Source organism: Corvus moneduloides, chromosome Z (assembly GCF_009650955.1).
Source record: "Corvus moneduloides isolate bCorMon1 chromosome Z, bCorMon1.pri, whole genome shotgun sequence".
In the NCBI taxonomy this organism is placed as follows: Eukaryota; Metazoa; Chordata; class Aves; order Passeriformes; family Corvidae; genus Corvus; species Corvus moneduloides.
This window is the reverse complement of record NC_045511.1, coordinates 60,142,616-60,166,036: the sequence shown is the minus strand read 5'-3', so window position 1 is coordinate 60,166,036 and position 23,421 is coordinate 60,142,616. Positions and strand designations below refer to the sequence as shown.

Genomic DNA, 23,421 nt, shown 5'->3' with positions numbered 1-23,421 from the left:
CAGCTTAGGTGCATGCCTGCTCAGTTTGAACACCCTGCTGTGGGCTGCAGCCACCAGCAGAACATCAGATTAAATGACTGGTAAAAGCAGTAGCTAAACCAGGAAAAAGGAAAATGCTTCAGAAAAGCCCTTAGAGAAACATCAGGCTATCCCTGACTTTTTTTATTTATTATTGTTGTTATTATCATCATCATTTTTATGATTGTTATTACCATTACCAGTATTAGAGGAGGAGGAGGAGGAGGAGGAGGAGGAGGAGGAGGAGGAGGAGGAGGAGGAGGAGGAGGAGTAAGTATTTAGGTTCTGGTTAATTTTTTAATTTGCAAGTTAAAATGCATTTTGCTGATGCCGTGGAGCCTGAGGTGCTGTAAACAGGACAATCTTGTTCTCAGTGAGGCCAGTTAACCTTTTATCAATATTCTTGCAATAGGGCCAGGTATAGAGTCCTTTAATCCCCATTCTTTCTCATCTGAGCAGAGGGAGTGTGCACAGCTGTCAGGGAATGATTTCAGGTGAGCTGGAGTTGGTGGTTACATGCCAAGATATTCAAGGAGTTAGGTTTAGCACAACAGAAAATGCAAAAAATTTATAATTCCTTACCAGTGTTTCCTATTTCTACTGGTAAACTGTCTGATGGAGGACCCGAAGTAGCCCTAATTCCACACCTCTTAAAAATGCACCATCTGGCACAGTACATACTTCTGGGTACATTTTGCAGGATCTGCTGCTGGATGGATCCCTACAAATCTATGGGGCCTGATGGGATTCATCTGAGAATCCTCAAAGAGCCGGCTGATGTCATTGCAAAGCCTCTCTCAATGATTTCTGAATGGTCTTGGGAATCCAGAGTAGTCCCAGCTGACTGGAAGCTGGTGAACATTGTCTGATTTATAAGAAGGGGAAGACAAAGGACTTGTCTTACAGAAGGCAGAAACTGCAGGGTTCTGTCAGTCTCACTTTGGTGCCTGGCAAAGTTATGGAGAAGACTTTTCTGGGAGGTATTGAAAAGCACCTGAAAGACAACACAGACACTGGTCATAGCCAGCATGGCTTCATAAGGAGGAAGTCCTGCTTATCAAACCTGATTTACTTTTATGACAAGGTAACACATTTCACTGACCAGGAGGTGCCAGTTGATGTAATCTTTTTGGATTTCAGTAAAGCTTTTGGTACCATCTCTCACAGGATCCTTCTGCACAAAATGTCCAGCCCACAGCTGGATAAACACATCATGTGATGGGCGAGCAACTGGCTCACAGGTCGGGCACCAGGGGTTACAATGAATGGGGTGACATCAGACTGGGGCCCTGTCACTAGTGGGGTTCCACAGGGCTCCATTCTCAGCTCTGCGCTCTTCAATATATCCATAAATTATTTGGGTGCAGGACTGGAAGGGATACTGAGCAAGTTCGCAGATGATACAAAATTGGGAGGAGCTGTTGACTCCCTCGAAGGCAGGAAGGCCCTGCAGAGAGACCTTGGCAAATCAGAGGGCTGGGCAATCAGCAACCATGTGAAGTTCAGCAAGGGAAAGTGCTGGAATCTGCACCAGGGATGGGGCAACCCTGGATGTATGGACAGACTGGGAAATAAGGTGCTGGAGAGCAGTGCCATGGCAAGGGACCAGTGCGTCCTGGTCAGAGGCAAGTTGAACATGAGTCAGCAGTGCCCTGGCAGCCAGGAGAGCCAGCCCTGTCCTGGGGGACATCAGGCACAGCATTGCCAGCCTGGCAAGGGAGGGGACTGTCCCGCTCTGCTCTGCACTGGGGCAGCCTCACCTCGAGTGCTGGGGCAGTTTTAGGCACTGCAATATGAGAAACGTACTAAGTTATTAGAGAGCATCCAAAGGAGGCCAATGAAGATGGTGAAGGGCCTTGAGGGGAAGAAACCCTTCTGAGAAACAGCTGAGGTCACTTTCTGTTTAGCCTGGAGGAGACTGAGGGGACGCATCATTTTGGATGACTTCCTTGTGAAGGAAATGGGAGGAGCAAACACTGATCTCTTATCTGTGGTGACCATTGACAGGACCCAAGGGAATAGCCTGAAGCTGTGTAAGGGGAGGTTTAGGTTGGATATTAGGCAAAGGTTCTTCTCCCAGAGGGTGGTTGGGCAGTGGAACTGCTCTGCAAGGAAGTGGTCACAGCACCAGCCTGACAGAGTTCAAGAAGTGTGTGGACAGTGCTCTCAGGTACATGGTGTGATTTTTGAGGCTGTCCTGTGCAGGGTCAGGAGTTGGACTCAATGATTCTTGGGCGTCCCTTCCAGCTCAGCATATTATGATCCCAGACATGATTATGCAGCTGTATAGACTGGCAGAGAGCTTCTGTCTGAGTAAGTTTTGTTTTGCTCTTGCAGAAGGGAGTGAGTACCTTTAGGAGAAAACACTGCAAGAGATTTCAACACCTGCCAGTAAAAGCTAGTCAGCTGAGAGCCATGGGGTTAGTTGTGAATGTTTCGTAGATGGTGAACAAAGTACCAAGCACAGCATGAAGTGCAGCTTCAGAGACTTTTCCCTGGAATATATGGTTGTGCAGAATTCAGTAAGAGTTTGATGTAACCCTGGTGTTTGATGTATTTACAGGCATTAAAACTGGTTGCATTACATCCACACTTAAAAGAGTAGCCTGGACTGAAGTTTTATTTTGCTAGAGCAATAGGAAAAAAACAGCACTTCTCTTGAATTATTTTCTGCATAAAGCACATGCATTTCAAAAAGAGACAATAGGACAAGTAAAAGGGCAGAAAGGGCAGAAGCATAGAAACTCTTCTTGGAATTGATCGGAATTTTCAGAGAGCTCAGCAACTATAGTTTAGTCTTGTTCTGTAAGGTAGGTTTGCACAAGGAGTGCTCTGAAATAGATCACATTAACGGCACTTACATTGTCAGCATAGCTGCACTTACAGAAAGCATGCAAGCTCTGAGCAGACATAACTAGGGTTTGTTGCTATAATGTTACTACTGAAAGCATCCATACAGTGATGCAGATGAGATCCCTCACCTTTCTGATCCACAGTGTTCTGCTTGTAGAGGCAGTCATTATGCTCAGAGAGCAAAATCCTGTTAGCCCCTGGATAAAACATATTCCTAATATAGATTTTTTAAAGGCTGAGAAATCTGATCCAATTAACACATTGATTGATTTTGTGGACTACTGTGCTAATTACATGCAACCAGTCATTGCTGGGTTAATTAAACGTGCATCCAAAAAACCTACAGCACTAATCTAATTAGCAATTACTACAGCTGTCATTACCTCTTTTCACCTACTTTTAAGCTGTACAAATTTACACTAAGAATCTCGTCCCACAAACTTCTTACATGAATAGCTTTCTTCAACGGGAATAATGCTTCAGCACAGAGAAGAAGCTTTAAAAATTAGACTGAGTACTTTGCAGTCCACAACATAGCTTCAGTTCAGCCATCCTCATGATAAGCTCATAGTATATCCGTCAGTTTTGTCAAAATGACAAGACTGGAAGATTTTTCTTTTTAACTGACTCGTAATCTTACTGGGAGTGTATGTAGGTCCTACCTTCAAGTGGTTCTCTGCAAGTATCAAACCTAAAAACATATTTGCATTTCAGAAAACAAAAAAGAAAATGTGGGTGAACATTCTTATATATTTGGACAGCTTTAAAACGTGTCAAACATTCTGAGAAAAACATCTGAGAACACTTGGCTTTTTCAGATTTTTTAAAAAAATTCATCAATAAAGAGAAAAAAGTTGAGAACTTTAGTGCTTTTGTGCTTTTCTTCCTTAGGCTTGATTAAAAATGAACACCAATTTTCATACACAGTACAGGGATTATAAGACATTGATAGCTAGTTACTTGGAATGACACCATATATCATGCCATAAACAGCTATATATAGTTTTCACATAGGTCCTTCATGTAAAAGAATAGAGAAAATACTTTCTTGAGTTTTAGTACACAATTTTTATTATTTAAAAACAGGTTAATATATAATGAAAAATAACTATATACTAATCTTCAGTTCATTCACTGTGAGTGACCTGCAGAAGCAAACAGCTTCAGATCCAGTATCAGAACATAATTCAGATGCAATTTTTGGTAAATATTCAACATGGGCCTTGCACTCCAAAGCCATGCTGAACATATTTTCTGACAGAATATTAAGATAGCTCTAATCCCATTGCGGTTCAAATACAAGGAATCATCTACCCAGCCCTTGAACTTAACCAGTTAAGTCAATAGTGTTTTCCAATACCCTAAAAAGGAGCTGTGACAGTTTAGCAACAGTGGCCCAGGTCTGAGAGCAGATTCCCAGAGGACTGAAAAAAACTGGCTTAGAAGTATGCTGAGCTCTGTTGCTGGAAGCTGATCTCTGGTGTGCCAGGTCTGCAAGAGAAATCCAGGGAGAAGCAGCTGGAGAGAGCAGGAAAGCCAGCAGTTGAGCTAATAGCCACTGGTGCTGTGTTGCCTAGCAGTAGACTCCAACCCTTCCTAGCAGAGTTCTCTCAGCTGTTCCTGTAAAGTTGTTGAGGTATTGCTATGATTATAAAGTCCTTCTCAGATTTTCTGTCACATGAATGCCTTTTCTGCTTTAGTTTAAGTGTTGAGAACATTATTTAAACTTTATCTTAGATTCATTGACAATGTTAAAATTCATCAGACTGGGAAATGTGCCTTGTCTTTCCACAGTGAATTTAAATAATAACGACAGTGTATTCATCTGTGATGTTTTCTGTAGGACTCTGGCATTTTTTGTAATTTTTTTTCCTTCTGCAGTTGAACACTTTGAGTAAAAATAAAGGTACAGAGCAAATGCAGGTATGTGGAAAAGAGAACAAGTGGTTTCTATGGCAAAATACCCTTTGCCACTATCTATCAGTGTAAATTGTGCAGTATATTAGTTTTCAATGAGACCCGAACTCCAGCTGGGATCAATCAGTATGACATTAACTAGTCACAGCTTTCTATGTACCTCATGTCCATTTATGTTTTACACTCTCCAGCCATTATCTTGATGTAAAAGTAGATATATTTTTGCCGGGAACAGACTAAATCTCTTCTTTGTTGCCAATGAAGTTAAATTGGCACTCCTTACAAGCAAAGGCAATGAAAAAAAAGTCAGCGTTCAGTTTTTGCACAGATAAATCATGTTAGTTCTTCAGCCTTTGTTTACTAGCATGCTAGAAACAGTGATAGGAAGGGTGGAAAAATTTTTAGAGTTTTCCCTTGTTGAAGTAACAACTTAACACATAAGCCCAGTAATTTCATCTCCTTTTCTGTAACAACTGCAAGGAAACATTTGTTACATTTTAGATAAAGTTATTGTTGAAACAGAGAAGATCATGTACAAAGTCCACATTTTTAATATTTTTGTATACTGGCGTGATGACAACTTTTTTGGATTTTTTTATTTGCAAATTCTTATGATCAAGTTAAGCAGTACTTTGCACAGGTTAATTGTGCCCATGTACATTTGCATACAAGTCTGACAGTAGAGATCCAATCACGGGGTCTTTAATCTTCCTAGTTTCACATTTACACTCTTCTACAATCATGATTTCTTTGATCACTGGAACAGAATCAGTGCAGTTGAGATCCAGGCGTTTCATGGAGAACTTGCTGGGCAAGCAATGAGAACAAAAGGTATAAAGATGGTCTTCTGAACCAGGAACGTGAAAGGAACTGCATTTTCCAAAACACAGATTATTCTGTACTGTCACCTTCTCGCAGCTGTTATGAGTAACACCCTGAAACAGAAAGCAGTTCAAGGTTTCTGGTGCAGAAATGGCCCATGGACTTTGCTAGAAGGCATGAATGAAAAGAAAAAGAAAAAAAAAAAAAAACCACTGCACTTTTTTTTTCTCAGAACAAAAAGTACAGGTTTCTAAGCCACATCTGTATGTACATATGTCTGTGTGAAATAAATTTAGTTCTGGATATGAAAAGACATGGTCCTGAACAGATTGTGATTACAGAAACACTGAGAATAGATGGTAACTTACAGCGAATACAGCACTTTTACCTATACTGTTTGCTTGTCTTGATGTTACAATATGACAGAATGGCTTCATCTATGCATGGGACAATTTACCAGTTCTCCAAAATTCTTAGCACAGAATTAGACATAGGCAAGTTTTCTACTTAATACAGGAGAAAAGAATCCTTGCTTAGCTGTAAGAAAACAACCAGCTTTTCCTGTTTATATATATACACACACGTGCGTGTGTGTGTACATACACATATTTAGCTCTATCTATCTAGAGAGAGAGAGATCGTGATTCAGATCTACAAACAGTTGAGATGTGTATTTATTGAATGGATAATTACTCATCACTTCCCTGCCTGCATAGGCTTTGTCAGAATATCTATGCATAAAAATAATAAATAATTCTTTGAAAATTGAGTCTGCGGCTTTCCAGTGCTGCAATTTAGCAGTTTGCCTCATCACACTAAAATTTTTTCATCAGTATCTTTCAGCCACTTACAATGTGTTCTGAAGCCCTGTGACTTAGCCACTGAAATAACCCATGTCCCTTCAGTTGCTGATTACAAGAGACAGGGGCAAAGGCATGTTTGTTGATCTTGAATGCCTGTTCTTACCTGGGCAAAAGGCAGGGTTCTGCAGTTTTCTTGGTGCATTTCATTGGTCTTGATTGGCAGGACAACCTCTTCAGAGTCTGAATTTTTCTTTAACATGAAGTGGTCCCAGAATTTCTTGGCATCTTTTCTGTAGGGAAATTCAGACTCTCTCTTCCTGGAATAATGGGGTGGAGAGAAGTTTTCCACAGGAGAGATCTCTCTGGGTGCAACCCAGGTTCTCAGGTCTTGGTCTGTGTGGAGTCCTGTACTGGGAAGAATGAATCTGGACATTTTTTTCTCCTCTTTCTTCTCACTTCCAGATGCTGTCTGTGGAATTGATACAAAAAAGCTTGGTACTTCCAGGGTCTCATCAACACCTACTGGGTTCTCGCTTACCAGCTCAGGAGAACTCTGACTTTCAAACAGATTTTTGTCTGGGTAGAATAAGTGCTGAAATGGCCTTCTGCTTTTCCTTTGCTGAGAATTTCTCTGTAGCTCTGTGGCTCCAAGACATGAGAGCACTAACATCTGAAGGAGAAGCAGTGACATGATCCTGGAAAGTGCAACCCTGTAGACCTGCTGCTATTGCAGTGAATGTAGTATGCTAGCTTTATATGAGAACCTAGTGTCAGATTATGGCAGAGGAGAGGAGGGCTCGGGGGAGACCCTGGTGTAGCTAATTACATTCATTTACTGTAGATTACAATTATGATAGGGAAGTTTGTGCTAATGAAACTCTGCTTTCAATCTGAGTTATGTGTATTAGAAGCTCCTATCTAAAATCTAGTAACCCAGGATGTTGTGGAGGACAGAAGGAGTCAACAGGAGGAAATGTTTGGATAAGGTGTCTAGTTTAGGCTGAGGAATTAAGGAAACTTTCAAAGTTGTGTATTAGAATGTTCAGTGTGGTCTTCATTGTTTATTTTGACTTTCCATTCCATACAGCCAGAGACTGTCAAAACAGGGAGTGTTATTTCATTACAATAGGAAAAGACAAGCTGATTAAAGTTTGCAGAAACAGTAAGCTCGATCTTGAGACCATGTTTTCAAAAGTCTAACTTTGGTCTTTCAGATTTGGGATATGACCCAAGGTCTGCACTGCTAACAGACTGCCACTCAGACAGTCAGAGGAATCTGTCAGGGAGCACTAGCCCTTGCTTGATCTTCCTCACAGCAGGTTTGCAGCTGCTGGAGGGCAGACGTGTCACCAGAAAAGAGCAAAAGGTCTCAAGGTGAGGAAACTCTGCCTCCTGGGCTCACAAAGATTAACTAACAGTGCCACATCCTGTTCAGGCACCAAAGCCACTCCAGGCATCCTCTAAAGCTGGTAAACAAAATGAACATTTAAATAGAACATGTTAGAAAAGACATATTTATGATTCTAGCTATCAAAGTCTCAACAGAAATACCTCAAGACTACTAGACTTTAAAATAGAGGCATTTTCTGCAAAACTACCATGTTATGCAACATGTAAGAAAAAAAAGTCTGCTAGAACAGCATATAGAGAAAGGTTTTGGGAGACAAAAAAGTTATTTTCAATAAACATTACAAACAGGGATCCTAATACTAAAATACTAAAAAGAAATTCTGCTTCAGATAATTTGCCATTTAGGTACCCTAATCTCTACACACTCCTGTTTCTACGAAAGTCTATCCATAGACTCTAAAGTTTTTATTATTCTTGAAAAAATAAATAGTGTGTACTAGATGTATGATGTTACTTGACTTTAATTTTCAGGGAATTAATTTATTACCTAGAACTGCAGTTTGAATCTTCATATCATATCTGTGCTGGCCAACAATTTGAACTGAAGCAGTTGACTTTTGTAACTAAAATACCTTTTATCTGATGTGTACTGATAAAAGTCACTCAAAACTATTCAGGATTTCCTTCTTTTTTTTCACTCTGTTTTAGTTGCTGAAGAGTCCCGAGACTGGGCTGATATTCACACCTATGTATTATATTGTATGATGTTTACACAGAGGATGTGATACATTTGCCAATGCCTTTCAAACATGAAATTTGTCTGTTTGAAGCAAGATACATATTTGCAAGTCATCTAAGGATGTCTCTGATAATGCACAGATGAAAACTAAGTGAATTGTAGAACTGGAATGATTTGGCTTCCCAGACTATCTAACCTAAATTGGCCTGGGTTATTGCTGCAGTGTAAATGTTAAGAAGGAATGTATAAAAATCTTAGTATTGACATATATGTATAGATATTTTGCTGCTAATGTTACATTGCAGTGCAAAGGCAATGAAAAAAACCTATTCAAGATCCAAATCCATTCCTGGTACATACCATTCTGTCCTGTAACATATAGCAAGAAGAAAGGCCTTTGGGGGCTTCAGATGTAAATGCACAAATTATCATTTACAGAAGGGTAGGGAAGAAGACTGAAGCAAAGAAGTGTCAGCAAGTCACTCTGCAAGCTGCTCCGCAACCCAAAGGCTGATAAAAGAGTTCTCTTCACTTCTAGGTCAAGCCAGTTCTAGTTACTGGGGTTTTTTGGATGGTTTTACCTAAGATCTGATGAGACCCAAAAGCAGCATGCCAACTCTGGTTTTGCCAAGCAAGTCTAAGACTGTTCCCTCATGCCTACAGTAGTATGCTATGGCTGCTTTCCAAGAGGCAAAGTTGGTAAGATATGGGACCTGGTACATCTGGCCATGGTTTGTTCAATATATAAATACTGGCTTAATTTGTTTCAAAGTCAGCTGCCTATATAACTATGCAGAGGTAGCAGGTCTCTCCTCAGCCTCTCAGCTTAGGCAAGAGCCTGCCTGCATTACAGGAAGGCATCCCAGCTCAGACAGCAAGCTCAGATAATCATTCTAAAGTTAAAAATAGCAAGCATTTGCAAGTTTCTTTGTGGTGACATCAACTGCAAAGACTAATCATTGACTACAGGGATTGGACTGGGCACATAAACATTATGTTCCAAATAGACCTAATCTCAGATTTATACAAAAAAACAATGCTGTTTCTTTTCTAAAAACTTGTTTTCCTGCCTGATTACCCTTTCATATAAGCATAGAGCATGTTTTCACTGTATTTTGGTTGTTAAATCTTGTGGCTCTATGCAGCAGTGCCTTTCAAGCAGGCTTTGATTTGCCTTCATAGTAGCAATTTATTCAGGACATTCTGTTTTCACTAGAAATAGTCACTGTGAATGTTTGCCCATCCTTTTAAAACTGTCAGGTCTACAGATGACAAGTGCTATGCAAATGCGAAGTGGTATTATTCATCTGTTTCAAAGCTGGAGTTTATTCAGTCATTATGGACATTATCTATGCTGCCAGTTGATGCCTAAAAATAATTCTTGGGCAGCACTTGAATTACTTGCCTTCTGTTGAGCTAAATAGTCTCATCATACCATGATTGATGATAAAATCATTAAAATGGATTTTCTATATACAGTCCAATTCAATATCTCCTAATTTTCAAAACACATCCTATGTAGACAAACTTGTATTCAGATATATCTTTAACAGATCCCATATGAAGACCTCAGAACTAATGAATCACTATGCAGTTTGTTCTCCAATAATTGTACTTATCAAAGAAGGCCATCTGTGGTCTTTGTTTTACTCAGTTTCAGGGAAACAGATCACATACAGGCCTCATGGGAAATTTTTAATTATGAAACCAGGAGTCTTTTAACAAGGTATGAGATGAAAGAACAGACAATAGGTTTGTTTAGTTTTGTACCTCCAACCTTAGATACTCTACATCATAAACACCCCTCTGTTTCAAGTCCTCTCTTGCACTGTTTCTTGCTTCACTCATTTATATCTTCCTGTTCACTTTTCTCTGTTTCTTTTCTGTGTTTTAGCAACAGAACGAAGAACAGCAATAAGTTTCATACTGCAGCCAAAATGAAGGTGCTCACACTTTAAAATGTTTATGTCTTCAGTGGGGCTAGGATGAGTGTCCTTTCACTCGTGTTGGCCCATGTTCTCCTGGCTGTAGGTTCATACACAGGATGCAATGGGTGGTTCTCTCACTGTTAGAATTGTCCAGACTGCTGGGTTTTGTACAGGTGTCTTCCTCCTGAAGCATCTCCTGAATGGTCCTGGCACATATGTACTGCCTAATTGACAGTGTGTCCAATTCCAGACCAAGCATGAGGAGTTCCCTTGGGTATGTGATTGGTTGCTGCAGGTTACTAAGGCATGGGACAGGGATAAAGAGACTGGGAAAACCTGTGGGACAGGGAAAAAGGAGTCTGGGCAAACACACAATTCAGTCTTCAGGAAGATGCATATTCTTATATTGTTGCGAATAATTTGAGAGAGGTAATTCACTGAAGAATTTGACCCCACCAACAAAATGTTTGTAATATAATCCAAGGAAGATGCAGATAAGGTTTCTTAGGTAAAATAAAAATTTATATAGACTTATCTTAAAATTTCTTCTCTGTGAATAAAATTATAATCTTTTGCTCACTGTGCTTATATGCAATACTTCAGATACAATATTCTTAATCACAGAATCATTAGAGTTGAAAGGGCCCTCTGGAGATTGTCCAGTCCAGCCCACCTGCCAAAGCAAGGTCACCTAGAGCAGGTGACACAATGCATCCAGGTGGATTTTGAATGTCTCCAGAGAAGGAGACTCCACAACCTCCCTGGGTAGCCTGTTCCAGTGCTCTGCCACCCTCAATGCAAAGAAGTTCTGCCTCATCTTGAGGTGGAAATTCTTGTGCTTGAGTTTATGGCCATTGCTCTTCAACCAGTTGCTGGGTAGCACTGAAAAGAGTCTGGCACCATCCTCCTGACACCCATCTTTGAGATATTTGTATGTATTGATGAGATTCCCTCTCAGTCTTCTCCAGATTAAACAGGCCCAGCTCCCACAGTCTCTCCTCATAAGAGAGATGCTCCAGACCCCTGATCATCCTTGTGGCCCTCCCCTGGACCCTCTCCAGTAACTCCTTGTCTCTCTTGTGCTGAGGAGCCCAGAACTGCACACAGAACTCCAGGTGTGGCCTCACTAGGGCCGAGTAGAGGGGGAGGATCACCTCCCTCAACCTGCTGGCCACACTCTTCCCAATGCACCCCAGGATGACATTGGCCCTCCTGGCCACAAGGGCACTGCCAGCCCATGGACAGCTTGTGATCCACCCAGAGTCCCAGGTCCTTCTCCACAGGGCTGCTCTGTAGGAGGTCAGCCCCAGCCTGTGCTGGCACTTGGGGCTGCTCCTCCCCAGGTGCAGGACCTGACACTTGCCCTTGTTGAGCCTCATCAGGTTTCTCTCTGCCCAACCCTCCAGCTGATCCAGGTCCCACAGAATGGCAGCAGAGCCTTCAGGTGGGTCAGCCACTCCCCCCAGTTCCCCTTCCTCCAGGTTTTTGATAAACAAGTTCAGGAAGATTGGTCCCAGTATTGATCCCTGGAGAACACCACTGACTGCAGGCCTCCAGCTGGACTCTGCTCCACTGATGACAACCCTCTGAGCTCTGCCTTCAGCCAGTTCCTGATTCACCTCACTGTCCATTCATCTAACCCACATCTCCTGAGCTTACCTGCAAGGATGTTATGGGAGACTGTCAAAAGCCTTGCTGAAGTCAATGTAGGCAACATCCACTGCTCTCCCCTCATTGACCCATCTTGCCATGCCATCACAAAAGGCCATCAGATTGGTCAAACATGATTTGCCTTTGGTGAGTGCATCCTGACTACTCCTGATGACCTTCTCTTCTTTTATGTGCTTGGTCATGGCCTCCAGAGTGATCTGTTCCATTGCCTTTCCAGGGATGGAGGTGAGGCTCACTGGCCAGTAGCTTCCTGGCTCCTCCTTTTTGCTCTTTCTGAAGATGGGAGTGACATTGGCTTTCCTCCAGTCATCAGGCACCTCTCCTCCATTATTTTTCAAAGAAGATGCAGAGTGGGCTTAGCAACAACATTTGCCAACTCCCTCAGCACCCATGTGTGCCTTCCATCAGGGCCCATAGATTTAAGTCTGCCTAGCCAATCTCTAACCAAACCCTCTATGGCCAAGGGCAGGTCTTCCTTTCTCCAGCCTTCCCCTCTTGTCCCCAAGGTCTGGGTTTCCTGAAGGATGGCCTAAGCAGTAAAGTCTGAGGCAAAGAAGGAATTCAGTTACCCGGCCTTCTCTGTGTCATCCATCACCAGGATACCCACAATATTCCTATAGTCCTCCTGATGCCTCTTCCTGGTCTTAAAATCAAGAATCAAAACATGGTTAGAAGGGGCAAAAGGATTTTACCTCTGTATTTATTTTAAGCATCCTTAGGTGCACCACGTCTGGGTGGAATGCACCGAAATGCACACCGCAATGGGCACACACAATAGATCGGGTATAACATTACAGGTCTTACTAATTAGCATATCTATCAAAGATTCCCCAGTGAGAGGCTCGAGTGAGCCCCTCTCCCCAAGGAGCCTTCCCCTGGATGGTTCTATCTTAGTTTACAGAATGTGTTCTGGAGAGGACCTTGGGGTCTGGGGCACACTGATCCCTAACTATGAAGCTTCTAAAATGTTTAGTCTCCTAGCTTGACAAATTCTTTTAGCCTAAGAATGTAGGCTAAAAAACACTAAGAATACAGAAATTATAAAAAAGTATATAAAAGGGGTATAAAAGAAAAGGCAAAAAATCATCATGGCATCACTCCCAGATGGCCTCTATCTTTTTCCACGTTCCATAAATTTCTTTCTTCCATTTGAAATTTACTAGAAGTTCCCTGCTCATCCCTGTAGATCTCTTGCCAGCTTTGTTTGATTTCTTGCTCATGGGGATACGTATGGTCTTGAGTTGGCAGGAATGCTGAATATTGACCAGCTCTCCTGGACTCCCTTGTCTTCTATACCCCTAACCCATGGGATTCCTCTAATTAGGTCCTATTGATTGGTACTACTTCTGATTGAAAACAATGCATTACCTCAATGCCAAAAAAAAAAAAAAAACCTTAAAAACCAAAGCCTATTGTGTTCATGTCATTTAAGTGTACCAACATAGAGAACAGTATTTAAGTAACAGAGTAGAAGAGTTATCCAAATTACAGTCAGCATTCTCAAAGGGTAATAAGAGAGGAAAACTACCTCTCTCCCCTGAAGATGACTGAGGTTTCTGAGGGACAATGGCTTTTTTCACATTCTTCTTTAAATCAAGCATCATATTAAAGTTCATTTTTATAGGCTGACAGTCTTTCTTGAATCCATTCTTCTTGTATATCTGCTTGCAGACCTTTAACTTTCCTTGGATTAATTTCTCAAAATAAACATCATTTTCTCTTTTAAGTGTGGTTAACTCATGGTACAAATATCCTTATAGTATTCACTCAAGAATAGGCCCAAACAAAAGAAAAAACTGAATTCAGAAACTGCATGGAGTAAACAGCAGCAATATTATGCTTAATTATAAGTGCATTTCTACTATGCTAAACACTATAGTTTTTATCACGAGAAAACAAGCTTTTGTGAGATTTCAAAATAAAGAAATTCATATTCACAGAAGTATATTTTGGGGTTTTTATTAACACACATTACAGAGTTAAACATAACAATATACATAGTGTTCTGAATAGAAGAATTACAGTAGCACCAGTCACGTGATGTAAATAATGTAGAATCACTGGTATTCACTGAGTCTTACACATAATTCTCTCAAAGTTATGTTTATAATATGAGTGAATAAAGACTTGAAGACATTCAACTAAGTATCCATGTGTAGAAATAAGATCTGGAAAACTTCTCTGATAGTTTTCAGGCTAAATACTTGATATACATAAACTTAATAAAAACTCAAGTGTTGTAGAATATTTTGGTTCAGAAGAAGTGATCCTGTGACCTGTTGGCTATCCAATTTTTTCTTAACCATTGGCTTCGAGTTAACTAGTTCTCTGTCAAATTTGTTTGAAATATTGACTTATTTAAAAGATATTTGACAGGGAGTGAAGGTAGTTTAAAGTGACAAGCACACACAGCACTCACACAGCCCATCCCTCTATCGGATATGGATATATGGATAGTTCTGGTGAAATTAATCCTTTGTTTATCCAGAAAGTGTGGCATCCGTATGTGAATACCAGAATTTACATACTCCTTTTTCTTACTTTCAGCCTTTTGAAATACTCTTGGTGATGCTGATCCTCTAAATACTGATCTTTCCTGGAGTTTACTCAGAGTCTAATCCAAAAATACTGAAGATGAAAAAATCCCCAAAGCTCCTCAGGACTGTAGGCCCATCCTTTACTAAACTTCTTAGAAGAAATAATTTCCTATGTCAACAGAAAAAATAATAAATTATTTGTGCTTTCTCTGATTTGAGTATGTTTTGTTCTTTGAACTCCAGTATTCTAATAATAAAAATAAAAGATGTAAAAATCTGTGAAAAAATACTTTTTTAAGCACAAAAAAAAATTAAATTTATTAGTAAATGTTTGGAACAGTTAATTGTATTGGAAAAAAATTCAGCAGCCTTTCAGGGCAGAAATATACTTGCTCTGCAATATAAGAATTTTAGTTTCATTAGTGTATTGTGTTAGATATAATTAAACCGGTAAACTCATGCAGTTTGCACCACTAAGAGTCTGTTGTGTAGTGAAATCTTCATACTCTGCAATCATTTTAAAGTAGTTCAAATGAAGTACAGAAAAGGGAAAAATTCCCCTACTCTCACAGAAGCAAACCTGAGTCACTGTTGTGTCAGGTGGCATGAGTAATTTATTAGTTACTGATCAAGTAACAAGCACCTTTGTCAAAATTCCCGCTCTGCTGATATCATTAGTTTATTAAATAATTGGGAGAGGTATTTGAATTATCTCAATAGGCTTTTTCAAATTAGCACCAATAAATTCTACAGCTTTTATTTAAAAAAGGCCCTAAAGAAATAAAAGTTTATGTCTCAATCAATTTTCCCTGGAATTCCAGAACACACCACTAAGAGATATCAAGAGTGCTTTTTTAGATGCTGATTTTTTTTTCTGTAATGAAAACTATCAGAAATAAAATCAGGTCTAAAACCAGGGATTCAGGAGTACTTGGTTTGGAGACAAGTAGCATATCTATGTTGACCTAGAAAACTCCTTAAAAAGAAGAGTTTGTGTCTAGCAAAAGTGTCTAGAAGCTTTTCATAAATATTACCATGAAAAAAAAAAAAAGAGAGAAATCCTGGAAATATTTTTGTCTGCGTCTGTTGATAGCAACAATAAAGGTGAGGACGTTCTGTCCCCAGTACATTTTTCTCTGATGTTGCGATGCACTCATGTTTATTGGCAACAGTGCCTTCGGGGTGGTTTTTTCCTATATACAAAAACTGTTCAGCTACTCACATTTTGATTTAACATGTCATAGCAAGGAGGAAGGATGAGTAACATATGCATGACAGAGGCAAAGAGGAGGAATATATATTACCCCTGAAACAGTGTCCTTCAGGTCAGAGAGGAGAGGTGATTCTTCTCTGTCTGTCCCTTGCAGGACTGAGAAATTGCTGAGAGGAACCCGAGAAGGAGGTTTTGCAGCCCTGGTGCAAACCTGATCTAGAGCCTGGCTGAATAGATGAGGAGGGGGGGGATCAACTGCTGGCAGCAGGCAGGCAGATGGGGAGAATGAGAGTTCGTAAGTACAGGGCAAATTCACCCTGCTCAGTTCCAAAACAGCTGTCACACACTGGCTCCTGTTGAGAGGAGCTTTAATTTTCTTTTTTTTTAGGAAGCCTATGCTCAGATCCTTGTATCTTTTTTTTTTTTTTTTTTCTTTCTAATGGTAATTTTAAGGCTGGCAGTTAAAATGTCCAAAAGCAAGCTTTTGACAGGTCAAGTATAAATTTAATATATTGTTACAAAATGGTTATACTGCAACTATATATATCTAAAATAATAAGTTCTGGCCAGCTGTTTTTTTCCTATTACTTGCTGGGATTTAAACCTTTCTCTGAAGTAAATCTGGATTTTTAAATACCTCAAATCTCTAATAAAGACTTAGATTAATACTTTTCAAAAGCCATAGCTGCTTTACTACAAAATATGTCTCATGATTACATTGGTTTATACACACATATAAATCCTATTGATGTTCATATATCAGTGAATATCCCAGGATAATATCCTAGGATTAAGTTTACTTTTTTTTTTTTAATAAATCGTCATTTGCTGTAACATTAGGTTTAGAGATGTCCCATTATTTAATTACACTAAAAACTACAGCACCATCCTGTAATTCCCAAAAAAAAAAGAAAAAATTTGCATAGGAATGTGAAACAGATGCAACTCTGTGTGGGCAGATCCATTAGATTATCAAGCTGGCCTTGGGAGGTAGAAGAAATACAAGACTTTGCTCCTGTTGGTACTCTGTCACCAGCCAAAGTCCAGCTATTGGTACTTTTGTAAGATGTACTAGGGCATCCACCAAAGAAACTCCAGCACCTACATGACATCACCCCTGTCATCACCCAAGAGGATCTGCTTTTAGCCAACTGTTTGCCCTCATTTCCAACCCCAGCAGTATTCCTCTTTTTGTGACTGCAGAGTAAACCTGCAGTTCACAACCCCTCCTTAAGAGCAAAGCAAACCAACTGACACATTCTTTCTTTAAAAGAAAAAATACTTTTACACTGAAGTGTGATGAAAGCCTTGAGACCCAGCTCTTTGGCATAAAAATACCTATGAGTAAGTGACAGATCAAAGTCATTGGGGAGATTTCAAAACCTTAACCTGGACTTAATTTTTGCAACTGATCTCTATACCTTGGTTAGAGGCCAGTGCATCTGCACCTCTGGCAGCATAAAATAAGCCTTGCTGATAATTAGGATGGTTTTCTAACTGCAGATAACCCACTGAAATAGCATGAATGTGCTTATGCTTTCAGAGGCATCCTCCATCCATTAGAACTTTCTTGAACATATATAGCTGCTTGGTTTGACCTTCTTGCAGTCAGTTGCTTGCCATTTTCCTCGCTTCTGCACAAATACACAGTTTCTTCCTCTCATTGGAAAGTGGTAGGAGCTTCTTCTCCAGTTTATGTAGGTTACAGGTTCTCCTCCATTCCACTCCCAACGTCCAGGATTGACTTGGTCATTCAAACCTGTGTGAAATCAGTAAGACCAAATCAGTGATGTTTATTGTCACTGGAGCCAGATGCCTAGAGATGCCTATGTTGTTCTATATGTTGGTCTTCATTAAAAAATGCATACAATTTCATGCTGAGAGAAAAAGAAAACATCTGGTAGAACGCAAGCAAAACACAATCTGGGATTTAATTAGGCCACTTGAATCACAGTTAGTGCCATATGAATAAAGGAAAATATACTTTTCTGCAGTAGCACATATCTAAAATGGTTTTTTCTCCTTACGTCTATTACATGTCTATCACCTCATAGGTTTGTCTTTTGATACTTGAAATAGCAAGTAGTCTGGGCAGCATCAGATGTCTTCAGATTTCTTCTGAATATAAAATTCTGCAGATCTTTGTGGACCTTGTTTACACTTTAAATTAACAGTTGTAAAATTAGCTTGTGTTAATTAGTACAACATTAAACATATCTTTTCCCGTATCGTCTAAGACCAATATGTGTGGCATAATTTCAGACATGACCTGTCTTCTTAGGAGAGATCAAGATAAGAAAATTGGCATAACAATCTTGTAGTCTTTATCTTCATCAACCAAGTTTATTTCTTTCAGGTTAACAGAATTATGATCCATTAAACATGATCCAAAACCAGCTGTATTTTTTAGAGGTAATTTAGTATACCTAGTAAATCCATCCAGAAAATTACTAGGAGCTGATAATTGCACTTCAGAATCCAAGAAAAAGAACCAAACTGAGGACAGTATAACAGAAACAAGAAGGGTTAGAAGAAAGCAGTAGCACTAGTATATGAGCTAAGGCAGTCATCCACAGAAAGGAGGTGCTAAGAAGATCCATCCAAATTCTTTCCTTTTCTCATTAAATGTAAATTGCCTAATAAGAAATAGCTAAATCTGAAATGATGTGATGAAGTGTTCTTTAGCTTATCATTTAATTAATTCATAAGATTTCTAACACAAGATGACGCCATTAAATTAGGAGTAACATAAATGATTAAGTTAAAACAGAATAAAATAAAAACCTAAATTGTGATAAAGTAATAGTCAAAAGAAAGATGATATAAACAAAATTGTAGGAGCTGCACCGGAACTATTTTCATCAGCTTGTGTTAAAATAGGAAAGGTTTCAAGACAAAAAAAGTCCATCAATAGGCATCATGATAAACTCATCTTTTTGATAAAGAATTATAAAAGTAGCCAGGTAAATTACAGCTTTTGGTTACGCCTTGCTCTGAAGTAATAAAAGCAGCAGAAATTTGAGGACAATACAGTATTTGAAACCTGGGCTCAAATTGCTGCAGCAGTTTCTGCTTTTGATGGTGCACAGGAACTGCAGTCTTCAGAGGGGACTTGCAGCCAGTATACTTGCCTATCCAAAAGGGCATCCTCCCACTGAAGTCCCACAGCCACTGCATGTGTTGTTCATTAGCCACACTTGTTAGACTCCCCAGGTATCTAGGCTCAACGAGAGAGGACAGAGTAATTAGCATTCCACAGGGTGACAGACAGTTCACATCAATTTATCAACAACGGGTGTTGATTCTAATGTAAAGCATAAAAATAACAAGTCACAGGAAAACTGCATCTTACTGGCATGAAGGAATAATTACATGAAGATGAAGTCTTAAAATTGTGGATTACTTGGAGAGGAAGTCCTAGTCTGATTTCTCTAACAGAAAAATTAAATCAGCTGGGCAACTGAAGGAAATGTATGTAGGAAATACATGCCTCATACTCACAAAATGGGTTTAAAACCATTGGCACAATTATTGATACCTTATTTTCCATAAAATAATAAACTTCATACACTGAAATCCAAGCCACTGAAAGATACAAGTTCACCTATTTGGTAGGAAAGCAGAAGATATCTTTTTTATATCATGTTTTGACAGGACTGAAGATATGAATAATACATTTAAATGATAATGTGGTTCTGAGAAGTCATCATAGAATCACAAAATCATAGAATGTCCTGAGTAGGAAGGGACCCCACAAGGGTCGTCAAAATATAACCCTTGGCCCTGCACAGGGCAGCCCCAAAAAATCACACAGTGAGCCTGAGAGCACTATCCAAACACTTCTTGAACTCTGTCAGACTGGTGCTGTGACCACTTCCCTGGGGAAGCTGTTCCAGTGCCTGACCACCCTCTGAGTGAAGAACCTTCTCGTAATATCTAATCTAAATCTCCCCTGTCACAGTTACACATGCATCCTCTAAAATCAACATTTGGGCTGTTACATCATTCTCCCCCCATTTCCTTCCTCACCCGCAATCCAACCCCTCTTCTCTTTTTGCATTTTCATTCTTTTCCATTTTGGCTTTCAGCTGAGACGTTCTGGTTCTCCATCCTCCTGTGAATCTGCACTTGGTAAATGCAGGTATCCCGTGGACTTCCCCAGCTGCTCATCACAAGAAATTTGGTATCTGAAAAGGGTCTGAAAAGGCTCTGAAAAGCAGCACATTCTTCGGAGGGTTGTCTGCAGTGACTACACATTTACTTCAGATTGAGAGAATTTGTGGTTTGTGTTAAGCAGACTATTTCTGAGTTAAGTCAATGCATAAACTCTGCTCTGTGTTTGTATTTATAGTATGCCAGTTCCCAAGGAGGATTTGCAACCCCTAGCCACTGAGTGGCCTTGCCACTGACAAGTCTTCCAACCAGTACCAAACATACAAGCACCAGCAGGCAACTTTTAAGCCATTTAGGCTAAATCTTTAGGTATTAAGAGACAAATGGCGTTCTTCACATTTACCGGAAGCCGTCAGCCCTCAGTGGCTTCACTTTCTTATTTATCCATCTTTGTGTCTGCATTGATATCATATCACCTTTTTACATGTCACACCTGGTGCTGCCATCCCTCTGATGCTGAACCTCTGGTGCTGACATTCCTGTTGTCCCATATTTCTGACTGTCACTCAGTCTAAAAGTGACGTCAACCCCTTCAGCCTCCTGGAATATCCTGGGTGACAGTTGATAGGGCCAAAGCAAAAACACTGTTCATAAAAACGTTTTAAGAGAGCAAAAAAACTTTTCTAACATCAGAATAAGTAAATGGTATTGTAAGGATTTTGCTAATTTCATTACTTTTGCCAGATAGCAGAGACAGAAAATCACTACTGCTCCAGATGAAGTGATAACTGTCTTCTTTAAGAGCTGGGGCAGCAACCAGGCCTCAAGAATGGCATGGCAGACTTGAGCTCATGAACAGGTGTTAGAGTGAAAGCCTGCTGCCCAGTTAGAGATCCATGCCTGGAGCACCACTCACGTTATTTCCCTGTATGTCTTCTAAGAGTAGTCATCCCATGGATTCCATGTGATGCCACACAAGATAGGGAAGCAGGAAAAATTTACATGAGGAGAAGTTCAAAGTAGTAGTCCACAATATTGGCACAGTCCCTACTGCACAAAATCTGGACCACTCCTTAATCTTCGCCCACAGGGTCAGACTATGAAATAAATTCATTGTGCTGCTGAGTGTGGACGCTCTTGCTGCACAGACCTCCTCCACTATCCCTACAGGCCAACCAAAGCAGCAGGGGATGGAGTTGCCCTCCGCTCCACGCTGCGTGGGGGTTCTGCCAAGGCCAGCAGGACAGCTGGGTGTTAGCCTGTGCAATCACAGCTGCCCTGGGGCAAGCACTGCACAGTAACGTAGGGCCCATCAGGGCTTCTCTGAGTTCCCAGGCCACCAGAGAACAGCATGGAAAGGATCTCACTGACACCTGTGTACACTTTCCTCACCGAGGGTGTGGTGGAACGGCCTCAGAACTGTCTGGTAGGGATCGGGATTGTGCACCCACTGTGGTAGAGGCTCCCAAAACTGCACCCAGTGAAGGCGTCAGCAGAGCTTCAGCTGCGCCTCTCATCACTGTGAGATGTCCCAAGGGTGACAGGCTTCCACCCTTCTGGGCCAATCTCAGGCACAGAATCTCCGCTGAGCTAGGAACAAAGCTGTTACACTGACGCTCTTGGAAAGTTTTGTACTCCATCTTCTTCTACAGACAGAGTCCAGGAAAGCAGGAATAGTTAATTCAGGGTGTCCTCCCAGGCTAACTGCTTCAGCAAACAGGATTCCATTTCCCCTCACAGTGACTGCGGTTGTACTGACCAAATGGGCCTGGGAAGAGGTTTGGGCAGCAGTTTCTGTGGTATCACTACTAGGTGAGAAAGAACAAAAATAAAGCATTTTATCTGGCTTCTGTTTAAGAACACTCAAAACCCAGGAACTAAGTAATTTACTTTAGGTAAGCATATCTTACTCCTGTTGTTCTGACTGTCCTAGAAAATGCGAAACCAAAAAGCATCAATGTGTGTCAGTAACTGCTCTATCATTTATGACATATAGGGGTGGTCTAAGCAATAACAGTTTCAGACCTTTACTTCAATCCATGTACCAGGGAGAGAATTCATCACTGTGAAAGGAAAGCACTGCAGTAATTATAATGTTACCTGATCTTTTCTCTATAGGAGTGCTTTCTAAGTACAGCTTGAGAAACACATTTCTGAAGAGAGAACAACTGTTCTAATTGTTATACCTAGTTAGGGGGTTTATGTATTGTAGGGAAATGAGAACCATCCTGAAAGAACATAGCACTTCCAATAATGTTACTCACTGAACCTCAAGGCATAGCGTCAGACACTGGAAATTACAAGATAATGTTGTTTATGGAGTTGTATGCATCTAACACTTCCTAATGTAAATTATTCAAGATAAGGGGTTATAATGCCTTATTAGGGAAAAAAAACCAAACAAAACCAAAACCAAACAAACAAACACCAACCAAAAGAAGCCACAACACCCCCACACACATCACTTTTTTCTGTGCTAAACCATCCATTTAAAATTGTTCCTGCATTCTTTAGAATTTTTATTATTGAGTCAAGAGCATCCTTTATCTTAGAGCAGTTGCACAAATTAGGGAAACATTTTGGGTAGCTATTGACCTTGAAATATTATATGGAAAACACTTTGCACAAAGACTTTACTGATTTTTCATGAAATTATCTGATACATTTAAAAGAGTCTTGTATCATTTTGGTAAATTTAACATCAGCAAAAGCACACTTGACTAAGTATGAAGGTCTCCACAGGACACAACATTTTATTTGAACTGCTGTAGTAAATCCATGTCCTATACTGGTGTTGAAGGGAGTGTGGGGGTGACTGAAAGGCTGTGCTTATCTCAGTCTTTTGTTTGGTCACCTAGGGAGTTATCCCGATGCCTTGAAATCAGTGTCTAGTGTTGCTTACAACACCTTGTGGTATTCAGAACATTCAGATGAGAGTGGCAGACATGATGCAGAGCTTTCAGGAGCCCTGCACTTCCAGACTGGCAGCTGAAAGTCAGACAGCGTACACAAGGCCTTTAAAATGACTCTAGGTATCTGGATCCCTGTGCTGGAGTCACACACAATAGTTAAACCCGTCACTTTGAGAACCAGTATTAAGAGAGGAGGGCTGCTGTCCTGCTTTGCACTAGGGAACACTGAGCCATCATGAAGGATCTAATCTGTTACTTTAGATGTGGTTCTGCCTGAGATTCCCAAGGACTGAGACCACATGTAGCTAATATAGTAGCTACCATCAAAACAAGTAACATGTCCTGCTTTACACAGCTAGCAGTAGAGGACCTGAAATCTAATCATATTTGTGCTTTGATTAAATGTTCAACTTAAAAAAAGATAAAGGTATAATATGACTAATTAGGCACAAGACACAATTGTGGATTCTGTCTATCCAGTTCTTCCATCCCTTCAGTGGCAGCAGTCAAACCATCTCACATGTGAGTGAGCCCTGCTGTACTGA

General features: G+C 40.3%; 2 protein-coding genes across 3 annotated transcripts in view; both read right to left on the bottom strand.

Annotated features, from left to right (window-relative positions):
• Positions 1 to 5,429: 5,429 nt before the first annotated feature.
• Positions 5,430 to 7,104, bottom strand: CER1 (cerberus 1, DAN family BMP antagonist). Its single transcript, XM_032095608.1, has 2 exons — positions 6,577 to 7,104; positions 5,430 to 5,723 (listed from the first exon to the last, which is right to left on the bottom strand). Exons 1-2 carry the CDS (start codon positions 7,102 to 7,104, stop codon positions 5,430 to 5,432), a joined length of 822 nt encoding a protein of 273 aa, XP_031951499.1.
• Positions 7,105 to 16,228: 9,124 nt separating this feature from the next.
• The window catches only part of FREM1 (FRAS1 related extracellular matrix 1), a 64,229-nt gene continuing 57,036 nt past the window's right edge, over positions 16,229 to 23,421 (bottom strand). Inside the window, exons 36-37 of one of the 2 annotated variants that reach the window (XM_032096245.1) lie at positions 18,983 to 19,068; positions 16,229 to 17,610 (exon numbers count right to left, since the gene is read on the bottom strand). In XM_032096245.1, coding sequence (XP_031952136.1) covers positions 17,411 to 17,610; positions 18,983 to 19,068 — 286 coding nt within the window. In that variant the 3' untranslated portion in view covers positions 16,229 to 17,410. Of the gene's footprint in view, positions 17,611 to 18,982; positions 19,074 to 23,421 lie in introns of both variants that reach the window. The other variant, XR_004237526.1, reaches the window with a different exon arrangement.

What these genes read in the sequence shown, in the direction of transcription:
- CER1 (XM_032095608.1), bottom strand. Translation starts at nt 7,104, where the DNA reads ATGTCACTGCTTCTCCTTCAGATGTTAGTGCTCTCATGTCTTGGAGCC. An exon ending in GAACCCTGCCTTTTGCCCAG is followed by an intron (nt 5,724 to 6,576) that starts GTAAGAACAGGC and finishes TTTCTGTTTCAG; the next exon opens with GGTGTTACTCATAACAGCTG.